We start from the raw sequence: 22,912 nt of genomic DNA on the forward strand, positions 1-22,912 counted from the left end.
CTCTACTGAACATTGCTGCTGAATATAAAAATACCATCCCTCAGAAAACCAAAGTGAGTTAGATTTGGAAGCCTTTTCTGCCACCTCCAGAGCCAAATTTCATTTGGCCACCAAGCAGCCCTACAAACCCAGCAACCCACAGGAGATATCTTCTTTTGAGCACCAGAGAATTTTGAACCTGTTTATTTCTGGTTGCACAGATGGGTTGCTAGATATAAATCTCATCCCAATTCAGATCATTGTGATAAACTCCCTACTACTTCTGCAAACTGTGATTCAAAGGAGCTCCCTCACTACATACTATTCTCTGGAATCTCTGCTATTCCTCCCAAAAGGAGAAACAGGCTCTTCTTTTGGTCTGTTATACCTATTGATGTGCGATTTTCAGTTCACAGAAACTTAGAAGACAAGTATCCCCAGCCCATGTGCTTCCTTCTTCCTCTGTATTCCATTAATAGAAGGGCAAGAAGAGGCAATTCACAGTCTATAAGCGAGTTGTCAAATTGATGTCTGAGCAGTCATTTGCAACTCACTTCTCTGGCTTGACTGCATGGCCCTTAAGATAAATCTATCAGCCACTGAATCCCTCTCTTTTGTTTGAACAACACTGTATTTCCCACTACTACCTTGCCACTGCAAAGCTGACTTGTTTTCCTGTTAGGAGACAGCATCATTTGTATTCATCATCCATATATTACCAGATATAACCAGATATGAAGAAAGAATCTTGAAATTGCAACACAAAAGAAAGCAACTTTAAATTCCCAGCCCCTAAGACTTACACTGCATTGGCTTTCCAGCTTTTCCCTTTATTCCTGGAACAGTGTTGCCATTCAAATCAACACAGAAGCAATTTGTTCCATAACACTGGAGTGGCAGAAAGTCTCCATCCTCGGTACAAGAGGGAATAAAAAGGTCTGATCCCGCAGGCAGACTTTGCTTCAGGCTTTGCAGGTTTCTCCTTTGCTTCTCACAATCAGTGGGACACCTTGGACGTTTGCCTTGAAGTCTTGAGCCTGGAATTTCCTTACCTGAAGTGTCCAAGCACCAGCACTCTCCTGCATAGCACTGAACTTCTTCATACCTCCCCTCCTTGGTGCACGTTGGAACAAACAGATCCCTTGGCTCCTCACCACAGTCTCCTGATCCCAATGCTAGTTTCACCACTTCACCTAAATCTTCAGCAATGTCTTTGGGAACAGAAATCACTTGTTGAAGAAAAGTAAAGAACTCTGGTAGTTCCAGAACAGAGGAAAGGAATTTCACCATGTTCTGATTGTCCTGTAGAGTTACTATGCGGCCAAAGCTGCCTACAAGAGGTTTACTCAAAATGGAGCTCCCCTTTGACACCTCCAGTGAAAATGCTTCTGCTGATTCCAGAGGGCTTTGGCTGTTATTCCTCTCAGACGCATCCTCCTGTTGGAAAAACTGGCCAATGCTGTATTTCCCACTAGTGCCAAGTGCCCCTGTGAAGTTAAACTGGATCAAATTCTTCAAGAACCTTCCTCCAAAGAGATTTTCTTGGAAACGCTTTGGATTGGCAGTAAATTGCAGTGCCACTCGAGCCAGCTCCCTCGATGGGAACATCCCTGTGATGGCTTCACTAAGGGTAGTTTCTAATCCAGAAGTCTGGCTGACAAATGGGCTTTGTGCAACTGGGGATGACAATCCAGAGTCCAGAAACAGCTCCTTGAAGGAAGGAGGGCAGGGTCTTGAAAAGCCAGCTGTTTTTTCCGTCTGCTTATCTGGGGTGGAGAACAAACTGGACTGACTGAAGTACCCAGCAGGGCCGTAAAAGAGCCTCGTCAAGGCCCGTCGCCTCTCAGAGATGCACCCTTGTCCTTCACCTAGAGAAAGATTTAAGAAAAAAATATGCAAAATTTGGAATCTCCCACACTTACCACTTTATTTCAAGCAGCTGGGGCAGAAACAACCCAGACGTGTACATTAACCTGTTTCTCAACTATGCATCATGCACATTGATATGGAAATTTGAACTGTTATTGCATATGCTATGTAAATAAAATCCTCCAATCAAGATACAAAATGAAAGGAAACATTCCTTCCCCACGTCCAAGTTCTCTGCTCTGTGGGTTCTACTGCTTCCCAATTTAAACCCTCATTCCCATTTCTGTGGCTGAAAGAACAAAGTCTTTTCCAAATACTGTAACCCCCTGTTAGGATGCCTACTGCTAATGGAAACCTCTGATGATCCAGGTGCAGTAAGGGAACCTAAGAAAGAGGAACTTTCTGCAGAAGAACAGAAAGTTTTTTTGACCCAGTGCCCCCTAAGGAGGAATTTATGGAGGTTTCCTAACTAGATCTTCAGTTTCATAGTGAGGTGTTCATTACAAGAGGTTTGAAAACAAATTGTTAAAATAAGCAGTAATAGAGTGATAAGGACCATCGCATTCACAAACAGGCTCTAAGGGAAAAAAATACAGGATTTCAACAAAAGTAGTCAAATATCAGGGTATTGAGGGTACCAACAGTGGCCCTGGAGACCCATATCCTGAGCTCAGCTCTGTCACAGGTATAGCTACATCCAGCCCCATCTGTAGATTCATACACTGGCAGCAACGGCTCCAAGTTAGGATGCAACACATCACTGAAGAAGGACTAAGCTAAAGGCTAGAAAGTCATCAAAAAAGGAAAGACTTGGTAAATATAAAGACAAACAGGATGGTTATAGCACTGACCCAATCTCTGGAACACATGCAGCATCTTGACCTGTGCACACCTTTCCTTGAAAAGTAGCAGAATTATAGAGAAGGGATGCAAAAGTAGCAGAACTATAGAGAAGGGAGGCAAAAATATTTTAAGGACAGGACAGCTTTTCCATTAGGAGAAACCATTCAGCTCGGACAAAAAAAAATATGATAAATGTTTTTTAAAAACAGGATTCTCCACATCATTCACAGTAGACAATTACTATTCAGTATTTCTTGCAGTACAGAGAAGTCCAGAAGTGGAGGATGTAATTATGATCATTAAATTTATTGCCAGAGAGTGCTAGGAAGGATAAAAGGTTAAAGGGCACTTAGGCAAATCCCTGGAAGATAACTCCATACAGGAGGGCTGAGCACAGTGATCTGGGCTCAGCCTCCAGTTTGGGCCTCCCCTGCCTGTAGAAGGATATATAGAAGCTATATGCATTTTCCATGTTTCTCACACTTTCTCCCTGAGCACCACTGCTGTCCCTGTAGGGGACAAGACATCTTTAGTCTGCTCCAGTACAGCCTCCCTTGGGCTCCCCACTTCATCTCCATTGATTCCATGACCAGACAATTTGATAAAGCAGTCATAAGCCCTGTTAACAGTAAGCATAAAAGACGGAAATGTAAAGAGCTGATAAAATAGATAAGCAAGTAATCTGATGTTCTGGGACTGACATCTTTCTAACTCCTCCTTTTGCACCATGTCCTGCTCCACAGCTCCTGACAGGGGCTCAGGGTCCCTCCCAGCAGATTCTTTGTAAACACATTTTCTGTAGGATGGGCCCCTCCTGTTTTCAGTGTTGGCTCGTGGTTAGAGGGATGGAGAACATTTCTCCAAGGACCAGTAAGTTAGTGCAAGCCACAGTTCCACAAGAACAGTAATGTGAAACAAATGTGGGATTATGGTTCATAAACACTCTCCCCTCCTACCTACTATTGAATCAAATCAAAGCAGAGGGAGACAGAATAAACACAAAAACACTGCTGGGGTGAATCTACTGTAAAAGGTCTAAAAAAACAGCATGTTCCTTATCAGGACTGCCTGGTGCCCTGGGTGAAGTGAGTACCCCACATGCTGCCCACACCTACAGCTCTGGCTCCTCCAGTGTTCACAGTACTGAGTGTGAGAGCCAAAGACACTAAAGAATCATAGAATTATTAAGGATGGAAAAGACCTGTAAGATTATTGAAACCAACCACTAACCCACAGGTCCACAACTAAACCATGTCTCTAAGTTCCACATCCACATGCTCTTTGAATATGAAATAAATCAGAGCAGAACTGGAGACACACACATGGCATGTAGGTGTCTGAAACAGACTGCAGCTATATCCTCATGAAATACCTTCTCAGGAGTTAATCTGCGAAACCTCTGCAGAAATTTTTCCCTGCTGAAATTTCCTGAGTCTGCCAAAAAAAGCTGCAAGCAGCCTCAAGTCATTGTCCCCCCCTCCCCTTCCTTCCCACAGAAATCATCAGGAGGGCTCAGCAAAGCACATTCAAAGAGAAAAACAAGCAGTCCCAACATATGGCGAGGCCCCTCAGAGGTTCCCTTGCAATATCCTTGGTGATCAGCCTCGGAGGCAGGCTAACATTTTCATTTCACAGTAAGCCTGTCTGTGCCCAGAGCACTCTGAGCACTTGGATCTGTGACACCCAGGGCAGATTCCTCCTTCTCTAGCTGCATGGTAAGGCTGTGTCTCACAGACAGAGCAATTTACTTTCCCCAAAGGCAGCCCTCGCATTAAGACTCCGTGCCCCAGACCTCCAGCACAATCCTGAATATTTAGGTAGTGCACTTCAGAGTGAAGGGTTTTATCTTTCCTCCTCCCCTCCAGCCTTTGGACATTTTTGCTGTCATTTCCATTTGGGGCACTGATTTGACAGTGTATTCTCTGTGGAATCTCTCGAAGCCCAAACCCATACACCTTTTCTGAATTGTTTGTTGGGTGTATTTTTTACTGGATTTGGCAGTTTTCATGGCAAAATATGCAGTGACAGAGATGGGGAAAAAAATGCTCAGGGTGGGAGGTGACTTAGAAATTCCACAGCATTTCACTAAGGGAAAGAGGTAAAACCCAAAACCACTACCATTGGCTTCTTCATTTTATCCCAGATATTCTAACTTGAGGTCCCAGCTCCTGGAGTCAAGAGACAGATATCAGGGCTGCAAAGAAAAGCCTTGCTGAATGCAAAAATAAAAGGCTAAAGAGAAGGGAAAATAAAAGAAATATGATATTTAACAGTTTATTAGAATGTGACTCTTCACCCCCGGGAGGTTTCAGGATCTCAGTTTTTGAACACCAAACGCATCAGAGCCGAGAAAGGAGTCGGTCCTTTGGGTTTCTTCCCAAGGACGCCAAGAGATGGGCTCATTTCTCCTTTTCCCAACTCACACCTACCACAGGCTGGGGGTTGTCCTCGCCTCTTTGTGCCTGGGACCTCTTGGCCCTTGGTGTCCACACACCAGCACTGTCCCCCCTGCTGGCACTGCAGTGGTTCGTAGCCCCCGTCGGCGGCGCAGGACGGCACGAAGGGGTGCTGGTAGCGCAGGGCAGTGAAACGCTCAGCCTCGCACCTCGAGGGGCCTGCAAGGAAACCAGTGAGTGCTAAGGAGGGATGGCTTACAGTTTCAGAGCCATCTCTGCATGATCCCATTGTTTGCCTATTTGGGAGGGGAAAAAAAAAAAAAACAACAAACACAAAAACGTTCAATTTCTTGATTGTTTTCAGTGATATCCCAAGTACCGGCTAGAAATGCAACTTCTCCATCCTCTTTTGCCCCCCGGGGAATTTGCCCCAGGGGTTTTCTACTGCAGGTATAAATTTTTGAAAACTTAATCAGAAGATAAAGCCTCAACACATTTTTCAGCCACAGTTGCAGGCAGGCAGAGCAGCAGCATCTCTCCCAGGGAGCTGTGCTGGAGGCTGGGGCAGCTCTGGCCCTTAATGCAAAAGCAAAGTTGGTCAACAGAGACACATGCACAGCCTGGGGCACTGATTTTGTTCTGATTTTGTTTCTGAAGAGAATGAGGCATTGCTCCTGAAAACAAATCTGCACCTGACCCTCGAGAATTGGGTTGGGACCATCCCATCCCTTTATTTCCCTCTGCAGGAAAGATAAAGACTCTATTACTGCCAAACAGGCCTTAATGGCAGAGGCACCAAAAAATTCATAAAGCAAATTTTCTGCAGTATGATCTCTCCAACACAGGACTTTCATCTTCCAACAGAAATTTTGCTTGTTTACATAATACTGAAATTCTACAGCCTAAACATTTCTCACCTTCAAGAGCTTTCCAGCTACACTCAGCTACCAGTCTGAGGCAGTGAGAGCATCATATCAGAACAACCTGCTCATCAAGGAGTCTGACAACTTTCCTAATGCAAGAGGCTTCAGGTGGTGTGTAAGAGCTGGGTAAGTCACCAGAGCACCCCCTCGGTGGCTGATGAACAGGGTCACATCTCCATCTTGTGGCTGTTACAGCTTCATCTGTTCTGACAGCTGCTGCAGCCCCAGCTACAGCCAGAGCTAAGCCAAAATGACTGCAGTGGGAGGAGGAAGATGCTTTCCAGACTCCCCAGAATCATCAGCTTGTCCCAAAACCAGAAAAATGTCTGAGTACGTGGCCAGAAGACTGACATTAGTATCTGCTTAGTATTTCTGGTGATGCAACTCCTTAGTGAGGGTCAGACAGCAATGTCAGAGGAGTTTTATTGGGAGGATGAAGTATCATGCAGGGGTTTCAAACTTTCCTCGGCCAATGCAGTTTTCTTGGGCTTTGATGCAGTAAAGAGGAGGTACCTGACCTCCTGTCCCGCAGAGCTCACTGCCTGTAGGCAGAGAAACTCTCCCCATGTGCCTGCTCTGACCAGGGAAGGAATGGGCCCAAGGGCAGATCCAAAAGTTCAGCCTTGCTGGCTAAGGCACTACGAACTCTTGTGTGGCCTCCTGGGAAGGAATGTGTGTTGTGGCCAGTGTAAGATCCTTCCTGTTTCTGAGTGTACCAGCATAAATTAGGGAGCATTTTCTCAGGCTTCTAATTTAATAAATCATCATATCCATCTCCATAATCTCAGTGCAAGAGATACAGAGGGTTCATGGGATGAACTGTTCACATCAGTTCAACTGATGTGAACTTCAAGTGCACAGGAGAGCAATGATCAGAGGACATCTCCAATCAGCTGGTAAGAATGTAAGTGCAGAGTAAGCGGCTTAGTTACTTCTTACCTGTCTTACCTTACTTTTCAAGGTAAGAAGGTAAGTGCAGAGGATAAAAGCCAGCTGTAATTCAGAGTCCTTGCTTCTTGCACTGAAATTGTGATGTTATAAGCCTTTAGAGCAAGAAAATCCTGGGACAACTCTCCACAATGGCAGCTGTCACATATAAGCTCTAAAACTGTCACCTTTTTTTACATCACCTGGGTGCTACTTACACCTGAACTTGCCAGAGGTGGCCAGCTGCACGGCCAGGAACCGCCTCCGGAGGATCCGATAGACGCTGGTCTCTGAGAACCTGCGGGCAGGCTCTGCCCCAGAGAAAACTGTGTCGTAAACCTCATCAAGCAGCAGCTCCAAGCCTGGGAAAGACAGACTTTTAGCACAGAGCCTGGTTTTAAGACAAGAAGTCACCTGGTTTATACCACCAGAGTAGCAGAACTGGGAGACTATAAAGAAAAAGAAATCCGGTGCTCTAAACAGGCCAGATGTGAAGTTATACTGTATAACCTTAATGCACCACACCACGTACCCAGTGCCGAGTGCCCAGGCACCACCTGTATGCCCTGACATCTATTAAAACAAGGAGGAGAAGCGTCTTGTAACTGGCTGTTTGCTGTGGTTTTGTTAGGCTCAGTCTGCAGCAAAGACAAGGATGGAATTACGGAAACTGATGTTACCAAAACCAATTCCCAGTCGTTTTGGTTGCATACTAAAAACCAAGATGTTCAGTAGGTTTCCTGAGTGCACAAATCTTTTGAGAACTTCTATACCTGCTGGGAATTAAAAGTTAAAGTTCTGGTCTCTCATCTAAATTTTAAACTATTGCGCTTTGCATTTTTCCCCCTTAAAAAAAAATAAAACAAAAACACCTATAGTATCTAAGGAAGTTCTGAACCTTCTAATTCCTCCTTCTTGAAAATAAAACATTCTTTCTTCTGAAGTGTCCCATCAACTACTAAGATGTCTAAAAGTTATCCTGAGGCTCTGAGAGAAGCGGAAGAACCACCTGATGCCCTTTCTAATGGTTAAGGGGGTTGGATTAGATGTTCTTTAAAGGTCTCTTCCGACCCAAACCCTTCCATGGTTCTACCTGAGTAAGAAGAAAGAGTTCATTCTCCAGGCCCTTAATATTCCCCTGTATTTGGATATATTGAATATGAGGCAGCTTTCTAGTTGGACAGAGGATGGACATTCAGAAATCCTATTCCACCATCCCAAAAAGGACAGAGTCAGCTCCCGGGAAACAACTCCACTTGATACTGACTGAAGTGGTGCTCCAAAGGGGGGGATTTCATCAGTGAGCTCCAGCCTTTCCCATGGTCACAACACAGGTCACAGTGGTCTTATCCCTCGTAAGAATGAAATTGAAGTTTCAAATGAACCTGAAGATTGATACTTGTTTTTCTTCCTTTCCCTTGGGAATTCAACACCACCCAAATTAAAGGATTAGATGCTGGTAGTCACTTACCAGTGTCTGCCAACTCCCTCCCCAGGCTGTCCACACAGTGACAGTACCCAGAGATCTCCGGGAACTTCTCCCTCAAGGAGCTGAATGCCTGGAAAGCCCTCGGGAGCCTGGAAGCAAAAAAAAGCCTCCTGTGAAGAGCCCAGGGAGGGCCATTAAAAACAACTAAGCATCATCTATTTCCTTCCTGAATTTGTACAACCAGGTCACTACAAAACCCTTCAGTCTCCTTTTGGCAACCAGGCTCTGACATGATCCAGATTGGTGTTCCAGCAGGACAGCAAGTCTCCTAAATGCCATTTTTTAAAGTTATACAGGACAATCTCCCTTCAGACAGATTTCTGACCCTTCCTAAACAGCTATCCAGCATCTAACACTCATTTTTAATTCGACTCTCAACTTTGAAAGCCTGTCAAAGAGTGCAAAATAGATGGGCGTCAGCTTAATGTTATTACAGCACCCATATATTAGCTCCTTCCACAGATCTGCACAGGATGGCAGAAGGCCTAAACAAACATGTTTCCCTTTCCCTACATGCTACGTGTGCTTTCTGCACTAAATTAAGTACAAGAGCTGATAGAAACCTCACTAATATGTTTCATTTTCAGGGCACGGCTCAACAGATTAAGGGGAAGGAGGAAGGGTTTTTAATATGCTACAATTAAGGCTGCCTTTTACTTCTGGAGATCAAAGAGATACTATTTTCCACTGTAATATTCTAGGAGTGACAACAGCCAGATTCCAGCAAAGCAATGATTTAAGAAGGAAATTCAGTAGGGTCAGAGTTGGAAAAAACACAGTAAATGTGATCTTAACCGACATCCTAGGGTTTCTCCAAGCAAAAGATAAGTTTCTCTAGCTTCAAAGTGCCAGGTTCCAAAACAATCATATTATTTTTCGGACACATCCCCTTACCCTGAAATACGATAAAGGTGTGGTGCCCCAGCTGCATAGGGCTTATTTGGGACAAGCTAGCAACAGGGAAGTGAAATTTTCTGCTCAAGACATTTAGGGAATCACAAAAACTAAGTTTTTACCAAGGAAGGACACTCAGCAGTAGATTGGGCCCTGATTAACTGGGGAAAAGCAGTTTACAGCCACCCTGTGGAACTGCACTGTGACCAGGTTCAATTCCAGGGCCACCCTCCAGCAGCCTCAGGGATGCTCTAGCACATGAAGCCTGAGGACAACAATGAAATACTTGTCTGGCTCAAAGCCAAGTGAGCAGAGCAGAGTAGAGCAGGGGGCCTTTGCCACCTCCAGGACTCTGCCTGAATAATAAAATGTTTTGGGTTAAAAGGAAACTTAAAGACTATCTATTTCCAACCCCTGTGCCATGGGCACACCTTCCATTAGGCCTGGTTGCTCAGGGTCTCATCCAGCCTGACCTTGAACACTTCCAGAGATGGGGCATCCACAACTTCTCTGGGCAATCTGTTCCAGTGCCACACTCACAGGAGAGAATTTCTTCCCAATATCTAAATCCAAACCTACCCTCTTTCAGTTCAAAGCCATTCCCCCTTGTCCTGTCACTACATGCATTTGTTGAAAGTCCCTCTCCACAACTCTTGTAGCCCCCTTTAGATACTGGAAGGTGTTATAAGGTCTTCCTGGAGTCTTCTCTTCTCTCAGCCTCTCTTCACAGATTCCTGAGAGCTCTGTCACCTCCTGTGAGGAGAGCTGAAGATGTTACTGCTTCCTCCTTCTTCAGGACATCAAAGCACAGGTTTGGAAATGCACAAAGCAACAGCAGCCTCTGTCAGAGGAAGGGCTGGTGACCTCAGGGTTGTCCTGGTGTTACCCAGTTGTGCTCCCATCTCAGAACTTGCACTACCCTATGCAGTGCTGCTGTGCTCTGGCACCCTTCCATGTCTTCAAATTAAAATCTACTGACTCCCCCCACATTGGATTGTCAAATCCTGCTCTGTTGCTGCCACTGGCATGCTAAAAGCAATCAAAATTTCGTACTTCATGGAACAGAGGGACTTCTGTCAGCATTAAAACAATGTAATTTAAGGTATAAGCACCTAAATACTATATTTCTGTGGTTTTTAATGTACACGTATAACATAAACGTGCTTGGGGTATTTCAAGGCCTTTCACCTCCCCTGGATTATCAGGCACTGGCCACTGCCAAGCTGGGAATATGATCTTCTGCATTGCTTATATCCTTGGAGTTCATCACCTCAGCACCTCGATGTCCAGCTGAGTGAAACAGGACTCAGTGAAAAAACTCTGCACGGTGCTTCCTTTCATTCTCAAAGCTAAGAAGTCACAATTATGCTACTTTTATCTGGGGCAGTTTTATAGTCATATCCTGTCATTCTGGTTATTTTTGTTCCAAGTTGAGAGTACAGGTAAATAAAGCACAAACAGATATTATCTAAATTGGGCCTGTACAAACAAGAGGGCAGAACTTTTCTCACCTTATGTGGAAAACTCATTTCCTAAAACACATTTTTTCTTTTCTCAGATTCTTTTTAACCACAGCCCTTAAGATGAGTAGCAATAACTCAGAGTAGCAATAACACAGGGTTCCTCATCTATCAGAGCCATCCAAAACAATGGCTAACACAAAGGTGACCACATTTAAATTATGCATAAATTTATAGTGCATCCATGTGTTTCAACAAGAATGCTTGCACTCAAAAATACAGGAAAGTAAATAAATGTGAGATTGTTAACCTTGTCTTTGAGTTGCTCCACTGGTTCCACATGAACATAAAATATGGGTTTAAATTCCCTGTTCTGCTACAGCTCTTTGCTATGGAATTCATCCCTTCAGCTCTGTATTCTGACCCCCAAGGGACAGATAATGACATTTCAAGCAGGAGTAGTGGGAAAATAAATATATTTATGACCTGAAACACTCAGATATGATGGTAATAGGTTAAGTCAATGCCATAATTAGAAAGGTGTACAGCTGGGAATAAAATGATCCTGCTGTGATTAATTACATGACACAGACACAGAATAAGTCCAATCACAGGTCTTTACAGACAAACCTCCCAATGGGAGGAAAAAATATGCCAATTTAAAGCACTGATTTCTCCTCTGTAAGTGCTCTTTTAGAATTTCCACACACCACAGGCCAACAAACAAAACAACCAGATTATTTTGCTCTTGCCAAAATAACCTCTCCTGAAGCTCTAACAAATTTGCACTGTGCATTTGGGCCAATCCTTCAGGTTTGATAAAATTAAAAAAAAGAAAACCCTCAAAATAGCAAAATTGACATTTACAATAAAATTGCTTTGCTGCTACAGAGCCAAGTCAGAACTAGACATTACATTTACTCCACTGGCCTCCAGCAGGAAAATGTGCTGAGATGCACCTCACAAGAGACCAAAAGATTTCTCTGGAGAGTCTGTACATCTGTGCCAAAACAAAGTCCTCCCCCTCCAGTTCCCATTGCCGTTCCCTTGTTTCTCCATCTCAATGTTAATTTCAGCTCCATCTCCATATTAACTCCCAGCTCCTCCACAGGACAGCTTCTTGTTCCCACAGACGAGGATTTGATCCAGCATTTTGGAGCCTTCCCCAACTCCCTCCAACCTCCTAAAGCCAGTCATACACCAGCAGAGCAATTCATCACTTGCTTGGTCCTCCTGTGTGAGTAACCTTGGCACTGCCTAAATAGACAAGAGTTTCCCATCATCACATGGAACTTCATCTTTGCATCTTGCCTCTTGTCTGTCTGTCCATCTCTTTTCATCTCCCACATGGAATTGTCTTTCCTACTTCACATTTATATCTGAATTCCTCTGCTCCTTCTGTATTTATCTCATTTGCTGTTGTCTGTCTGAGAAGTAGCCCTGTCTACTTTTCCAAACACGGATTGCAACGTGGCATCCAATGCTGTTGAAGACGCACAGATTGGACTGCAGGGATGGAATACAATTTTTTAAAAAAAAATCAGCAAATTTAATTCTGAAGAGAAAGACTTTCTAGTGGGTCCATTCATTAACAGAAAATAACACCATGTGCAGTCACAGAAGAAGGGTTTCATGTGGGGAAAAAAAAAAACCCAAACAAAAACCCCAGTAACACTGTGCCACTTCAAGTGCCTTGAAGAGGTATGCAGGATTGCTTTCCTGACTCAGAGGCCTGGGCTCTTACCTGTTGTAACCATGAACGAGATCAAAAAACATCATGTCTGTTGTGTTGACAAACTTGCACTGGACAGGCAGAAACTCTCCATCTGCTGAGCACTGTGGTGGGCTCTTCTCCCCAAACCCGTGTAGAATGCGGCGGTCTCGGATCTCACAGTTCCCTGGACCTGACAGGAAAAAAGGTAATGCTTTGGGGTGTTTTGACTTCCCATGAACAGCTGAATAGCAGCCCCACTGTTTGGAAGGGGTTTACATTCATTACATTGAGCATGGACACTGAGGTGCATCATCTTGTTTTTATGAAGAGCAGGGAATTGGACTCAATTATCTCATAAGTCCCTTCCAAGTTGAGATATTCTATGAAACAGGGTTTTAAGTGGCTCAGTTAACTATTGACAGTTCTATAGGATGAGTGCAGACTGCAGTGCCCAGGTTCCTGATCTACCACCTTTCATTCACACCAAGCCTTTCAAACCTACAAACCCCACCATTTTGTTGAATATTACTTACACCGTGCTGGCTTTCCTCTTTGCCTGGTGCCATAAATCTCCATTCCTTCTGGATCTACACACCAGCACTGCCCCAGCTCCATGTCACACTGCACCTCATCAAAAGCCCCTGAATCCAGGCACTGAGGGATGTAGGAGATGCTGCTGCTGTTGATGTATCGACTCACCAAGATCCTCTGCTTTTGCAGCTGGCAAAAGGACAAGCCTGAAGCACCAGAGAGCAGCACTGTTAGAGGAAGGTTCTTTTGGGCACTGAATCATCTATTGAGACAAAATCTGAGTTTTTTTGGAACTACAAGTTCTGAGTCTGCCACCCAGGTGTTGTGAGAACGTTGATGAACTTGAGGTTATGAAAATTGGAACGGAGAAACCTACCAAGATGGGACTGAAGCTCTGCAGTTCAAAAGCCCTTACAATAAATTAATCTTTCATTCATGATTCACCTTACTCTGACCCTCATAAATACAGACATCCAGGTCTATCAGGATTCCATAACTAGCCCTGAAGAAACTCCAGAACTTCCACTAGAAAGTCCCAGCAAATTATAACAAACTAGAGTCCATCAAAGTCTAGGGCTAACTTACCTTTTATTTCAGCAGTTCAGATGCAGATTTAAACAGTTCTTTATCCAATCTGAACAGAAATAGACACTTGTGACTTACAAGATATGGGATATCCATCCTGTTTGCTGCCAGGTACCTCAATCCCATTCTCATCCACACACCAACAGGAGAGACCATTCCTACTGCACTGGACTGTCCTAAGGAGATCAGAAGTAATATTTTTTATTTTGTGAGTGACAGAGTCCTCAGTCAGTACCAGACATAAACAAAACCACAAAGCAAGCCAAACAACTTCAAGTATTTTAATGACATTAATAAGGGAATCGACAAGGGCTGTGTTTCTGGTGACTCTACTCAATGGGAGCTCCTAAATCTAGTAATTCTATGAATTCTTCAGGAATTGCAGATGTGTGACTTGAAGTCATTAAGGAAGCAAACAGAATCCTGATCCTCATTATCTGAGATTCACCATACATTTTGAGACAGTTTCTAAGTCAAATGCAGAATGGCCAAGGTTGCCCGCAGAGGTAACAAGATAATATTAGAGAACATTACAATCTGTACTCAGCCTCAGCTTTAACTTACTGTCTTCTTGCACCTTCAAGCAACACACTGCTCTCTAAATCACTGTCCTTCATGTGCTTTTTTGTTCCTTGACGGCCTTTAGAAGGAAACCCAACCGTGCCACTTACAGCAGGGTGGGTAACTTCTCAGTCAACTCGGCTGAGCTGTGCCTGCTGGCACACACATTCGGCTGTGAGCACATGTAGGATGACAGCAGCTGCATTACATAGCAACCTGCACCAAGTATTTAACATGCAAATAATGCTGCCAAGACTAGCCTTAGAGATTATTTCCAACAGAGAATTCATTTAGGAGAGGCTGGATCTGCAACATGGCTCAGTGAAGTCACTTCATCCTCCAGTCCACCTATACAGAGGCTCTTCAAAATAGGCTCAAACTTCCATTAGTAATGAAAGGTCAGATCATATAACAGCAGATTAACAGCAGGGATGAATTACCTGAACTGGCCATCCTCTGAGCACTGAGGAACGTAGGCTTCCCCTGCTGAAAAAGCCTTTTCCCTCTGAAGTTCGCATGGACGCAATGGCTGGGAATCCGTCTGATACTCTGAAAGCAGCAAGAAGATAAACACATAAGAGTGATTTCACCACAAACCTGTTCTTACCAAAACTCTGTTAGTGCCAGCCCTGCATGGTAACAATCCAAGGTTCATGGATCATCACTGGTTGTTTCCCCAGTGCTTCTTGTGTGCATTTCTGTGTGGGACAGTGAGAGGGAGGTACTGAAAAAACTTGCTGGACTGCCAGCTGCAGGATGAGCACATAGTGGAGATGCTCATGAACTCCTTTCCCAGGCCTATGATTAGTTGATCTCAGATCTGTTCTGTACTAACATGGCTATAATTTTCTGGTACTTGGGGCACATAGATTTAGTTGTGCCTGTGACCACAAAGGAGCCCTTTGCCATAACCACACATATCACTATTAAAGTTTCTGAGTAATTATTCTTTATTGAAGCTAAGTCACTCATTATTTCACCAAAAGGAGAGGTATTTCTTCTTAATCTCATGAACGATCTAAGAAGAATTACAGTCCAGCAGTAGTGTCAAACTAATTCATATTAGGAGCACTCTCAATTTTCACTGGGGGGCCTGATCAACCTACTGAAGCCACCTAGCAAAGAAGCAGTCAACTCCTCAGTTCTTAATGCATTCAAAGCTGCATTTGCTGCTGTTTTAGGAGAATGATGAAATTCAGTAAGTTCTGTTTTACATAACAGATTAGTTGATTTGACACTTTCCCCATCCTCAAAATCTGACTAGTGTCATGCTCTTAATTCAATTGTTTATAAAAATACTGTAAATAAACCCACAGGTACAGTGATTTAGACCAAAGTTTCACTTGAGCTGGTATTTGTTCTGGGTGTGACCACACACAGCAGTGCAAGTATGTTATAAGTATTCTTAATGCTTTTCACCTTCAAATATTTAATTTGCAGGTCAGGGAACTTCTGCAGCCACAGCTGTCTCTGTGAGTTTTTGCTGTTTCTCCTTAAGACCACGTGAAACTTTTCATGAGACTGTACCATTTCAGCTTATCTCATACATAGACCACAACATGTAGGCAAACCTCACCATTTTCACCTCAAACATGACTCTGTTGTTGCTCTGGGACGCGGAGATCCCTGCGCTGGAGAGGGTACACCAAGACATTTGAGTTAAAAGACTAATTCAGTGATTCAAACTGCTGGCTGTGCAGGACTATCAAACTCAGACTACCCAGTACCTTCAGGTTCAAGCCTACATTAGATGATGGCACATACAAGCAGAACAAGTAATCTTAGGACCTTCACATCCCTGTAGCACCACCTTTTCTTACTCAAGCTCTTTCTCTAGCCCAGTCTGTTCCTTGAGAAAACTTTTTTTTCCACCCAAACCCAGGTGTGCTAACTCAGATAAGCCTGACCGTTTAAGATCCTTGTAGTTTAGTATTTAACCAGGAGCCCAGACTCAGTTTGCACAGCACACAATAACTAGCTCAGTTTGCAGCGTGCAAGATTCAAGGTAATTATATATGCTATCAGAAAAATACACAGAGCAGCACGAAGATCACAGGAGCACAGTCACCACTGGGCACAGGCAGAGGAAAAGAACAGGTGTACTTACCAAATATATTGGCTGTGACTATGCTAGTAAAGCAGCAAAGAAGGGCGCAAAATGGGATGGATCCCATCTTGCGATGGGAGAGCTCCATCCCTTCTGTCAGGGAGGCACCCTGTGCACCCCGTGTGGCCTTCACCTGCCTTTTTATAGCAACCATCACATGGATGGGTTCACTTATGTGCTGGTAGACTGGGCATAAAATTGGGTGAGTGACGCACACGATGCTTCTGAGAAAACTGCAAGAGGCCCGTTCACCTGGAACTGCCCTCGTGGTTCTCCTCAGCCAGTTCTCATCCCCACTCCAGGGAGCACGACTGAGCCCAGGCACTGGAGAGGAGAACAAGTGGCAGCAGGCACAGCAGGTGGTGGTGGGGGACTCAGTTACATCAACAACCAAATTGAGGATATTGACACGACCCCAGGGAGAGCTCTGGTTCTCACCTGCACTAGGGCACAAACAGGCTCTGTTCCCCCTATTAGAAGTGCACCTTTTTGTGTTCTCAGAGAGCCGAGCCTGCTGAGGGACAGGTGAGAGTTAGGCCTCCAAGGGCTGCAGCATTAGGAGTAAATACAACTCATAATGTGGTTATTTATGAAGTGAAAAACGAGATGGATGTAGCTCCACTGACTGAAGTGAGCTGAGGGTCAGTCAACCACTTCAGACTTTTGCTTTTACTCCCATTTGCACTTTAACACAGCCAAGAATCTGACAGAAGCAGCTTTGCTTCTTGGGCTGTTCTCCAGCTGTAGCATCAGTATGACCAAAAAGTTTGTTAAGCCAAGCTTTTTAATACTAATTGTATGCAAGATCCTCAACCTAAAACATGTCAGAAATATTATTTCCTTGGTTCCAGAGTATCACTTCTTAATTGTCCACCTCTTATGAGTCAGCATTTAGTTGCACCAGGAATTATGAGAACTGACCCTCACTTGTACAAAGGTGGTTGGACAAATAAGCCCAAAATAATTAGGTAAATAGTAACAGCACGTGTCTGAAGCCAAACTTGGGTTGATTTCAAGAAAAAGTGAGAGCAGCACTCTTGTTTGTGATTCATGGGTACTAGACAGTCTGGAAATAACCCTATCTACTGATACTCTCCCACAGGGCAACACTGTGCTAACAGTGACCCAAGCATCCTTCTGTGTAGGCTGCAGACCACTGCCATGTCATGGGATTTGATGTACCTGGTAAATATGATCTCAAACAGCAGCACAAGGTTGCTTTAGCATGACTAGGCTTTTAAAAACGAGTGGGACTGTATCTGGAATTTACTTTCAAGCAACCTACTCTTGACTTGCGGAAAGTCAATAGTCTGAAGGAAAATTAAGCTGAGGAAAGATGAAGAACGTGGCCAGTGCAGATGACAGACCAAAAAATGAGGCATAAAGACAACAAATCTGGTAACAGCCTTGGCTGAGCAGGCACAGACAGAAGCTGAATTTCTGGATTAGTTTAGCATTTGTAGGGAAAATACATGCAGAGCAAAGCAATCTGACTAAATAGCCATTATTAACATTAGGGTGGCTAAAGCAGGAAGGAAGAGGAGTTTGACCACGATATACATTTCTGACTTAAGGGTGCATCAAGAGCATCAGGTTCATGTCTGTCCGCCATTCAGTGGGGCAGGCACAAGGAAGCAACCAGAAACAGCCCAGCCCAGCGCCACTGGCTCTCCAGGGCCAGCAGGAGCTGTGTTTACAGGCCCTACAACATCTCCAAGCCAATGGAACACACAACCAGAGTGTGCTGAGTGTGTGAGATACACAGACTCAGAAAACAATCTCTGAGCTCCTCAAGTTAGGAAGAAGCACCAACTCTCGGAAGTCTCTTAAAAAACAAAGTAAGAAAAGGAATTTTGGCAATTTGCCTCCCTTAAACCACTTCTAGATGTGCGTCAGACCAAGGTGAGCATCTTGGTACATGAATGCTCAAGGGGATGTAACAGCCCATGGATTAAAAAGGAAAAAAAAAATTGTTTACAGAGCAATATGTGCAATTCACATTCATCGGACAAAGAGAGGCACTTGTCTGTGGCTGGACAAATAAAAACTAAGAAAAGCCTTGCATGACCTTCAGTGAAGGGAAAATGGAATTGACCTCTATTTTTAGCACCTAAGAAAAAAAGGAATAATATCTTAAATTAGCTCAACAATGAACGGCAAGAAAAGGAGTAAGCAAAAAAATGTCCCTGTGACCATTAAGCCTTAGAACTATCATGTCTTCAAAATCATTGCTCTAGTGCTGGAAATGAGGCAAAAGCTACTCAGTCTTTACTACAAACTAGAACTGCTGGTGGGAAGACAAAGGTCAGCAAGATGAGACACTGAAATCACAAACCTCAGGGCAGAAGCAGATATTTATTTGTTGTTTCAGTTTTGCGCACACTTTCTTAGCAGAGGAGATGGTTTGTGCAACTGCAGTTTTTACATGTCAAAAAGCCCCAAGGATAAATGATTCCTGTATATGAATACACAGACATCTGTAGACACAAAAAAGTTACTCTTACCCAAATAAAACTTGAGCCCGAGAAGTCAACCTTAGCTTACGAAAACTAGGGGCAGCTTCCTGAATGGGGCAGCAAATTGGAAGCAAAAATTTTAAGAACTGAAAACATTGTGAAATCATGCCCACATCAATCAGCTCATTTATTTTAAAATAATAAACTGTTTTTCTGTGTTAAATAAAGCACCAGTATTATATAGTTCTCTCACACATTTTAGGAAAACTATGTAAAATCAAGACTAACACCATTTATTACAGTTACAGATAAGAGAACTAAGGTTACAGTCGGTACATTTCTTTTCAAGACCTTGCGAAGCACATCTCTATCATCTCTGATTAAGTCCTCATGTGATGCAAAATTAAAAGATGACAGGATGACAGCCTCAGATAATACCTTTCAGTCACTTAATACATGACATTCTTCAAATTGAAGGAACAATGGGGAAGTTCCAACAACTTCCATGCTAAACTTGGCTGGATCAGAGAAGTGGGTACAGGACTTGTCAATTGTTTTCAATTATAATTTAGCATAGGAGAAAAATGCCTTTGGTGACAGAAGAACCTAAAGAAGCCCACATAAGAACACCTGAATTTGCATTTTTCCCTGGAGAAATCAACTATTTTTAGGTCAGGTACAATTGTATTCATTGAAGATAATACAGTTTTCCTCTATCATATAATACCACAGTGATTCAAAGTAGAAAAATATTTATTTTCACAACTGGGATGCACGTTGGTTTGAAATCCCAACAAGCAGGAGGCAGATCTGCAACCTGCAGTGACAGAATGGATTTGCCCCTTGAATCAATTCAGTGTTTGACAAACACAAGCTGATGCAGAGAGAAAAGTCACCACCAGTCACACAAAGGCAACAAGAGGGTGCCAAACTCTGAGTGCTGGTGGGACAAAACTACTTTAGGTCTTTTCAATAATGCAATAATGACCTTCTCTGAACTGAGGGCAATGGTGTAGAGCCAGTGGAGTCAGAGAGGAAGTTCAAGGACAAACACAACCCCTGCCACAACAAAGGTGTGAATTCAGTAAGCCACCAATGAAAAAAGAGGGATTAAACTCAAGGAGCACATGCCTGTCACGGAGTGATAAAACTGATGGACTTCATAAAAATATTGGTAAGGGAAACCTCAGTTTACCAGAAATGAAAAATATATTTAGGGAAAGGCCAATTTGTACAAATCTGACATTCAGTTTCTACCACACATAAGACACTGGGCTGGCCAGATGGTTGGCCTGACTCAGGAAACCTCATCTTTAAAGGCTGCTAATTAAAAAAAGTGTTTTGGTGTATTGCTCCAAGATCTGAATTTGGACTCGGACCTTAAATTTGAGAGACTGTTTCAACACTGTCCCTTAAACCGTGATTAAAATGTTTCAGAATTAAAATTCTGAAGTTTGCTACATTTATGATCATATCTATTTTTTCTGTGAACAACAGAACAGTTTTTCTGTGTCAGTAGCTCAATGAGATTCTGTCCAGTTTCATTCATCTGCTGCTCGTCATTTGTGCCCTGGTCCACAGGATGTCTAAGGGAAGAACCTTCTCAGCATTGTTGGCTTATTTATTTTCTTCCACAGCAGAGTCCTGAACAGTTTGTGGGCAACATTAAAATAAATCATTAGAAGCAAATTGAAGTTACTTTGTAATGGCATTGTACAATGGCACAAAATACCCTTAGAAGGCAGATATCTGCCCTCAAAAAGAGATGCCATCACTGTAAACATGCTGAAAAAGACACTGTCTTTTAAGAAGCCAGTGCATTGCAAAACTCAAACCTTGAAGTTGTTAAACTCCAAAGCACTTCAGGAACAGAAAAATCTTCCAATTACTTTGCCACACAATAATTAATTCAATGCTGTAAAAATAATTTATTGAGTGTGTAATTTGCCTACAGGCTAAAATACAATTAAAGCTTTGCAACGTAGAGAAATGAGTATCAATGACTGCACCTAACTTATGGATTACAGGCTAAACATGCAACCGAAGATTCCTGAATGCTTTAAAACATGCTCAAACACTCACTAGCTCACCAAAAGAAAAGTCCATGGAATGGGAGCCCAGGCACATAACAATCTCAACAGACCTTTATTGTGAGTATTAGAATGCAGTCAACATTATTGCTATTATAAAAAAACAAATCACAGAAGTATTTTGCTTCTCTCATAGAAGATTTAATCATAGTGCAGTGCTGCCTCTCTCAGAGTGTTTAGTGACAATACACTGATGCACGAGCTACAGCTGAACAGAGGAGGCTCTGGCCAGTTTAAAGGAAAGAAGGCTGCTGTTTGAAGCAAACAGCAACTGAACCGGCTTTAGTTATCCAACCCACAGAGTAGGGCTGGCTCATCCACTGCTTACACGCAGGCCCAGTGTGTATGGAAAGAGAAATTCGGGCCTGAATGATTTTTTTTTCACGCCAGTTCATTTTCTCCACGTGGTCTCCAATTTTTCATGAGTCGTTCAGGCTAGTGCAGAGTGGCTGCCAAATGCACAATCTGCACTCTGTGCAGTGTATTTTCACCATCGTTACATGCTCTGTATTTGTTTTCCTTATATAAACAGATATACACATAGTGTATAATATTTATTGCTAAATACAGACACCCCCCCCACACCCACTGCCCAGGACATAACAGAGTATAACAGAAACCATCAATGAAGTGTTTCAAATGGCCTCTGAAAAATGCTCACCTAAAACCACATGGAATCAGTACAACAGAAAAAAAAATGGTCAGCTAATAAAATGTGAGAATAGCAATGGGTATTTCAATAGTCATTAGGCCTCTGACTTTAATAAGCACTCTAAAATTAAGGTTCACAGACCGCAACATTTTAAAGCAGCAGAGAGAAAACCTACAGTTCCAGTGTTCTAAACCATCCTGTTTGCAATGGAATGGTATCATTGCACAGCCCCCCACTTACACATCAGCACCTCCACAGAGCCACCATCAGGGCAAGGCCTGACTGCTCTTCTGGTTATGAAACCCCTGCCTGTAGAGTCCTTCCCACCCTCTACTTGCTGATTTTTACATCAAGCTCCAGTTCAGTTCAGGACCTGTTTTGCACCTTTTAAAGTTCCAGTGAAGAAAAATGGTTGCAGTTTCCCTTCAAATACAAAGGAAAAATGCTGTGGGCTGCAAACATCAAAATTCTATAATTTTACTGTAATGTTTGAACGACTCCTTTACATCCCAACCCTCAGCTTAGTAAGGAGTGCTGGGGCCCAACAGTGCCAGAGGGGTTTTGCTGTAACATTAATTCAAGTCTAGTTAGAAGCCAGATGGGAGTAGAGGGAGATCAGCACTTGCAGAAGACAAAAGAGGCTTATTTAACGAAGGCAGCAGAAACAGATGGAGATTTTGATCATGGTACACACAAGTCCTAGGATACACTGGAGGCTGAGAACAGCAGAGGAGACCTCTCCCCATGGCTGCTTCCCACAGCAGGCAGAAGAACTGGGCATGAGACCAGAGGAATGAAGCCCTCCAGGCACCACAGAAGAAGTCAAAAGCAGAAAGCTGAAGAATGGGAGGAACAGATGCAACTGCAGAACAAGCAGATGAGGAGCACATGCAGAAGCTCAAAGACAAAATTAAGAGAGGTAGGTGGATGTCAGCTGTGCTAGAGGACTCCACCCATGGAAGAACAGTCTCAATTCTCTCAGTCTGCCACCCAGCAAATATGGGAAATCTATCAGAAAATTCCAACCCATCTTCATCTCTTTGAAAGAGGATGGCAGGCTTCTGCTACTGTAATTCACTCCACAGCTCAACAAAGATCTGTACACTTTAGCCCAGAATATCCAAAATACAGGCACTACTCAACATACAACTACCCAAGAAAAGGGTTAGCCAGAAGCATCTTCCAACCCATTCCCCGCCCTATGACCTGAAGTACCTCAATTTTGTAACCAGAATGTGGCAGCCCCATCACGTTGTCCCAGATCACACCACCAAGACAATGTTTCAATAATTACTGCAATAGTGCTGTCCTACTGCCAGCACTGCAACTAAAACACTCAATTCCTGATGCAGATGCCTACAGTTTGGTCACAGGTAGGAGAAAGTTTTGAAACAAATCACTTTGTTAACTCCATTAAAGAAAAAAACAAAACAAAA

At 43.3% G+C, this 22,912-nt stretch overlaps 1 protein-coding gene across 1 annotated transcript; it reads right to left on the reverse strand.

Moving 5' to 3' along the window:
- Window positions 1-782: 782 nt before the first annotated feature.
- Window positions 783-16,345, reverse strand: LOC114064954 (thyroglobulin-like; the record flags this gene model as incomplete). Its single annotated transcript, XM_027898462.1, has 9 exons — window positions 16,279-16,345; window positions 14,612-14,720; window positions 13,689-13,786; window positions 13,028-13,231; window positions 12,525-12,684; window positions 8,409-8,515; window positions 7,156-7,299; window positions 5,121-5,306; window positions 783-1,847 (listed from the first exon to the last, which is right to left on the reverse strand). Coding segments are annotated over exons 1-9 (2,140 nt in total), but the record flags the coding sequence as incomplete, so codon positions are not given.
- Window positions 16,346-22,912: the final 6,567 nt, after the last annotated feature.

This window comes from Empidonax traillii, unplaced genomic scaffold (genome assembly GCF_003031625.1).
Source record: "Empidonax traillii isolate 1590-97213 ecotype Southwest subspecies unplaced genomic scaffold, ASM303162v1 scaffold598:size422692, whole genome shotgun sequence".
In the NCBI taxonomy this organism is placed as follows: domain Eukaryota; kingdom Metazoa; phylum Chordata; class Aves; order Passeriformes; family Tyrannidae; genus Empidonax; species Empidonax traillii.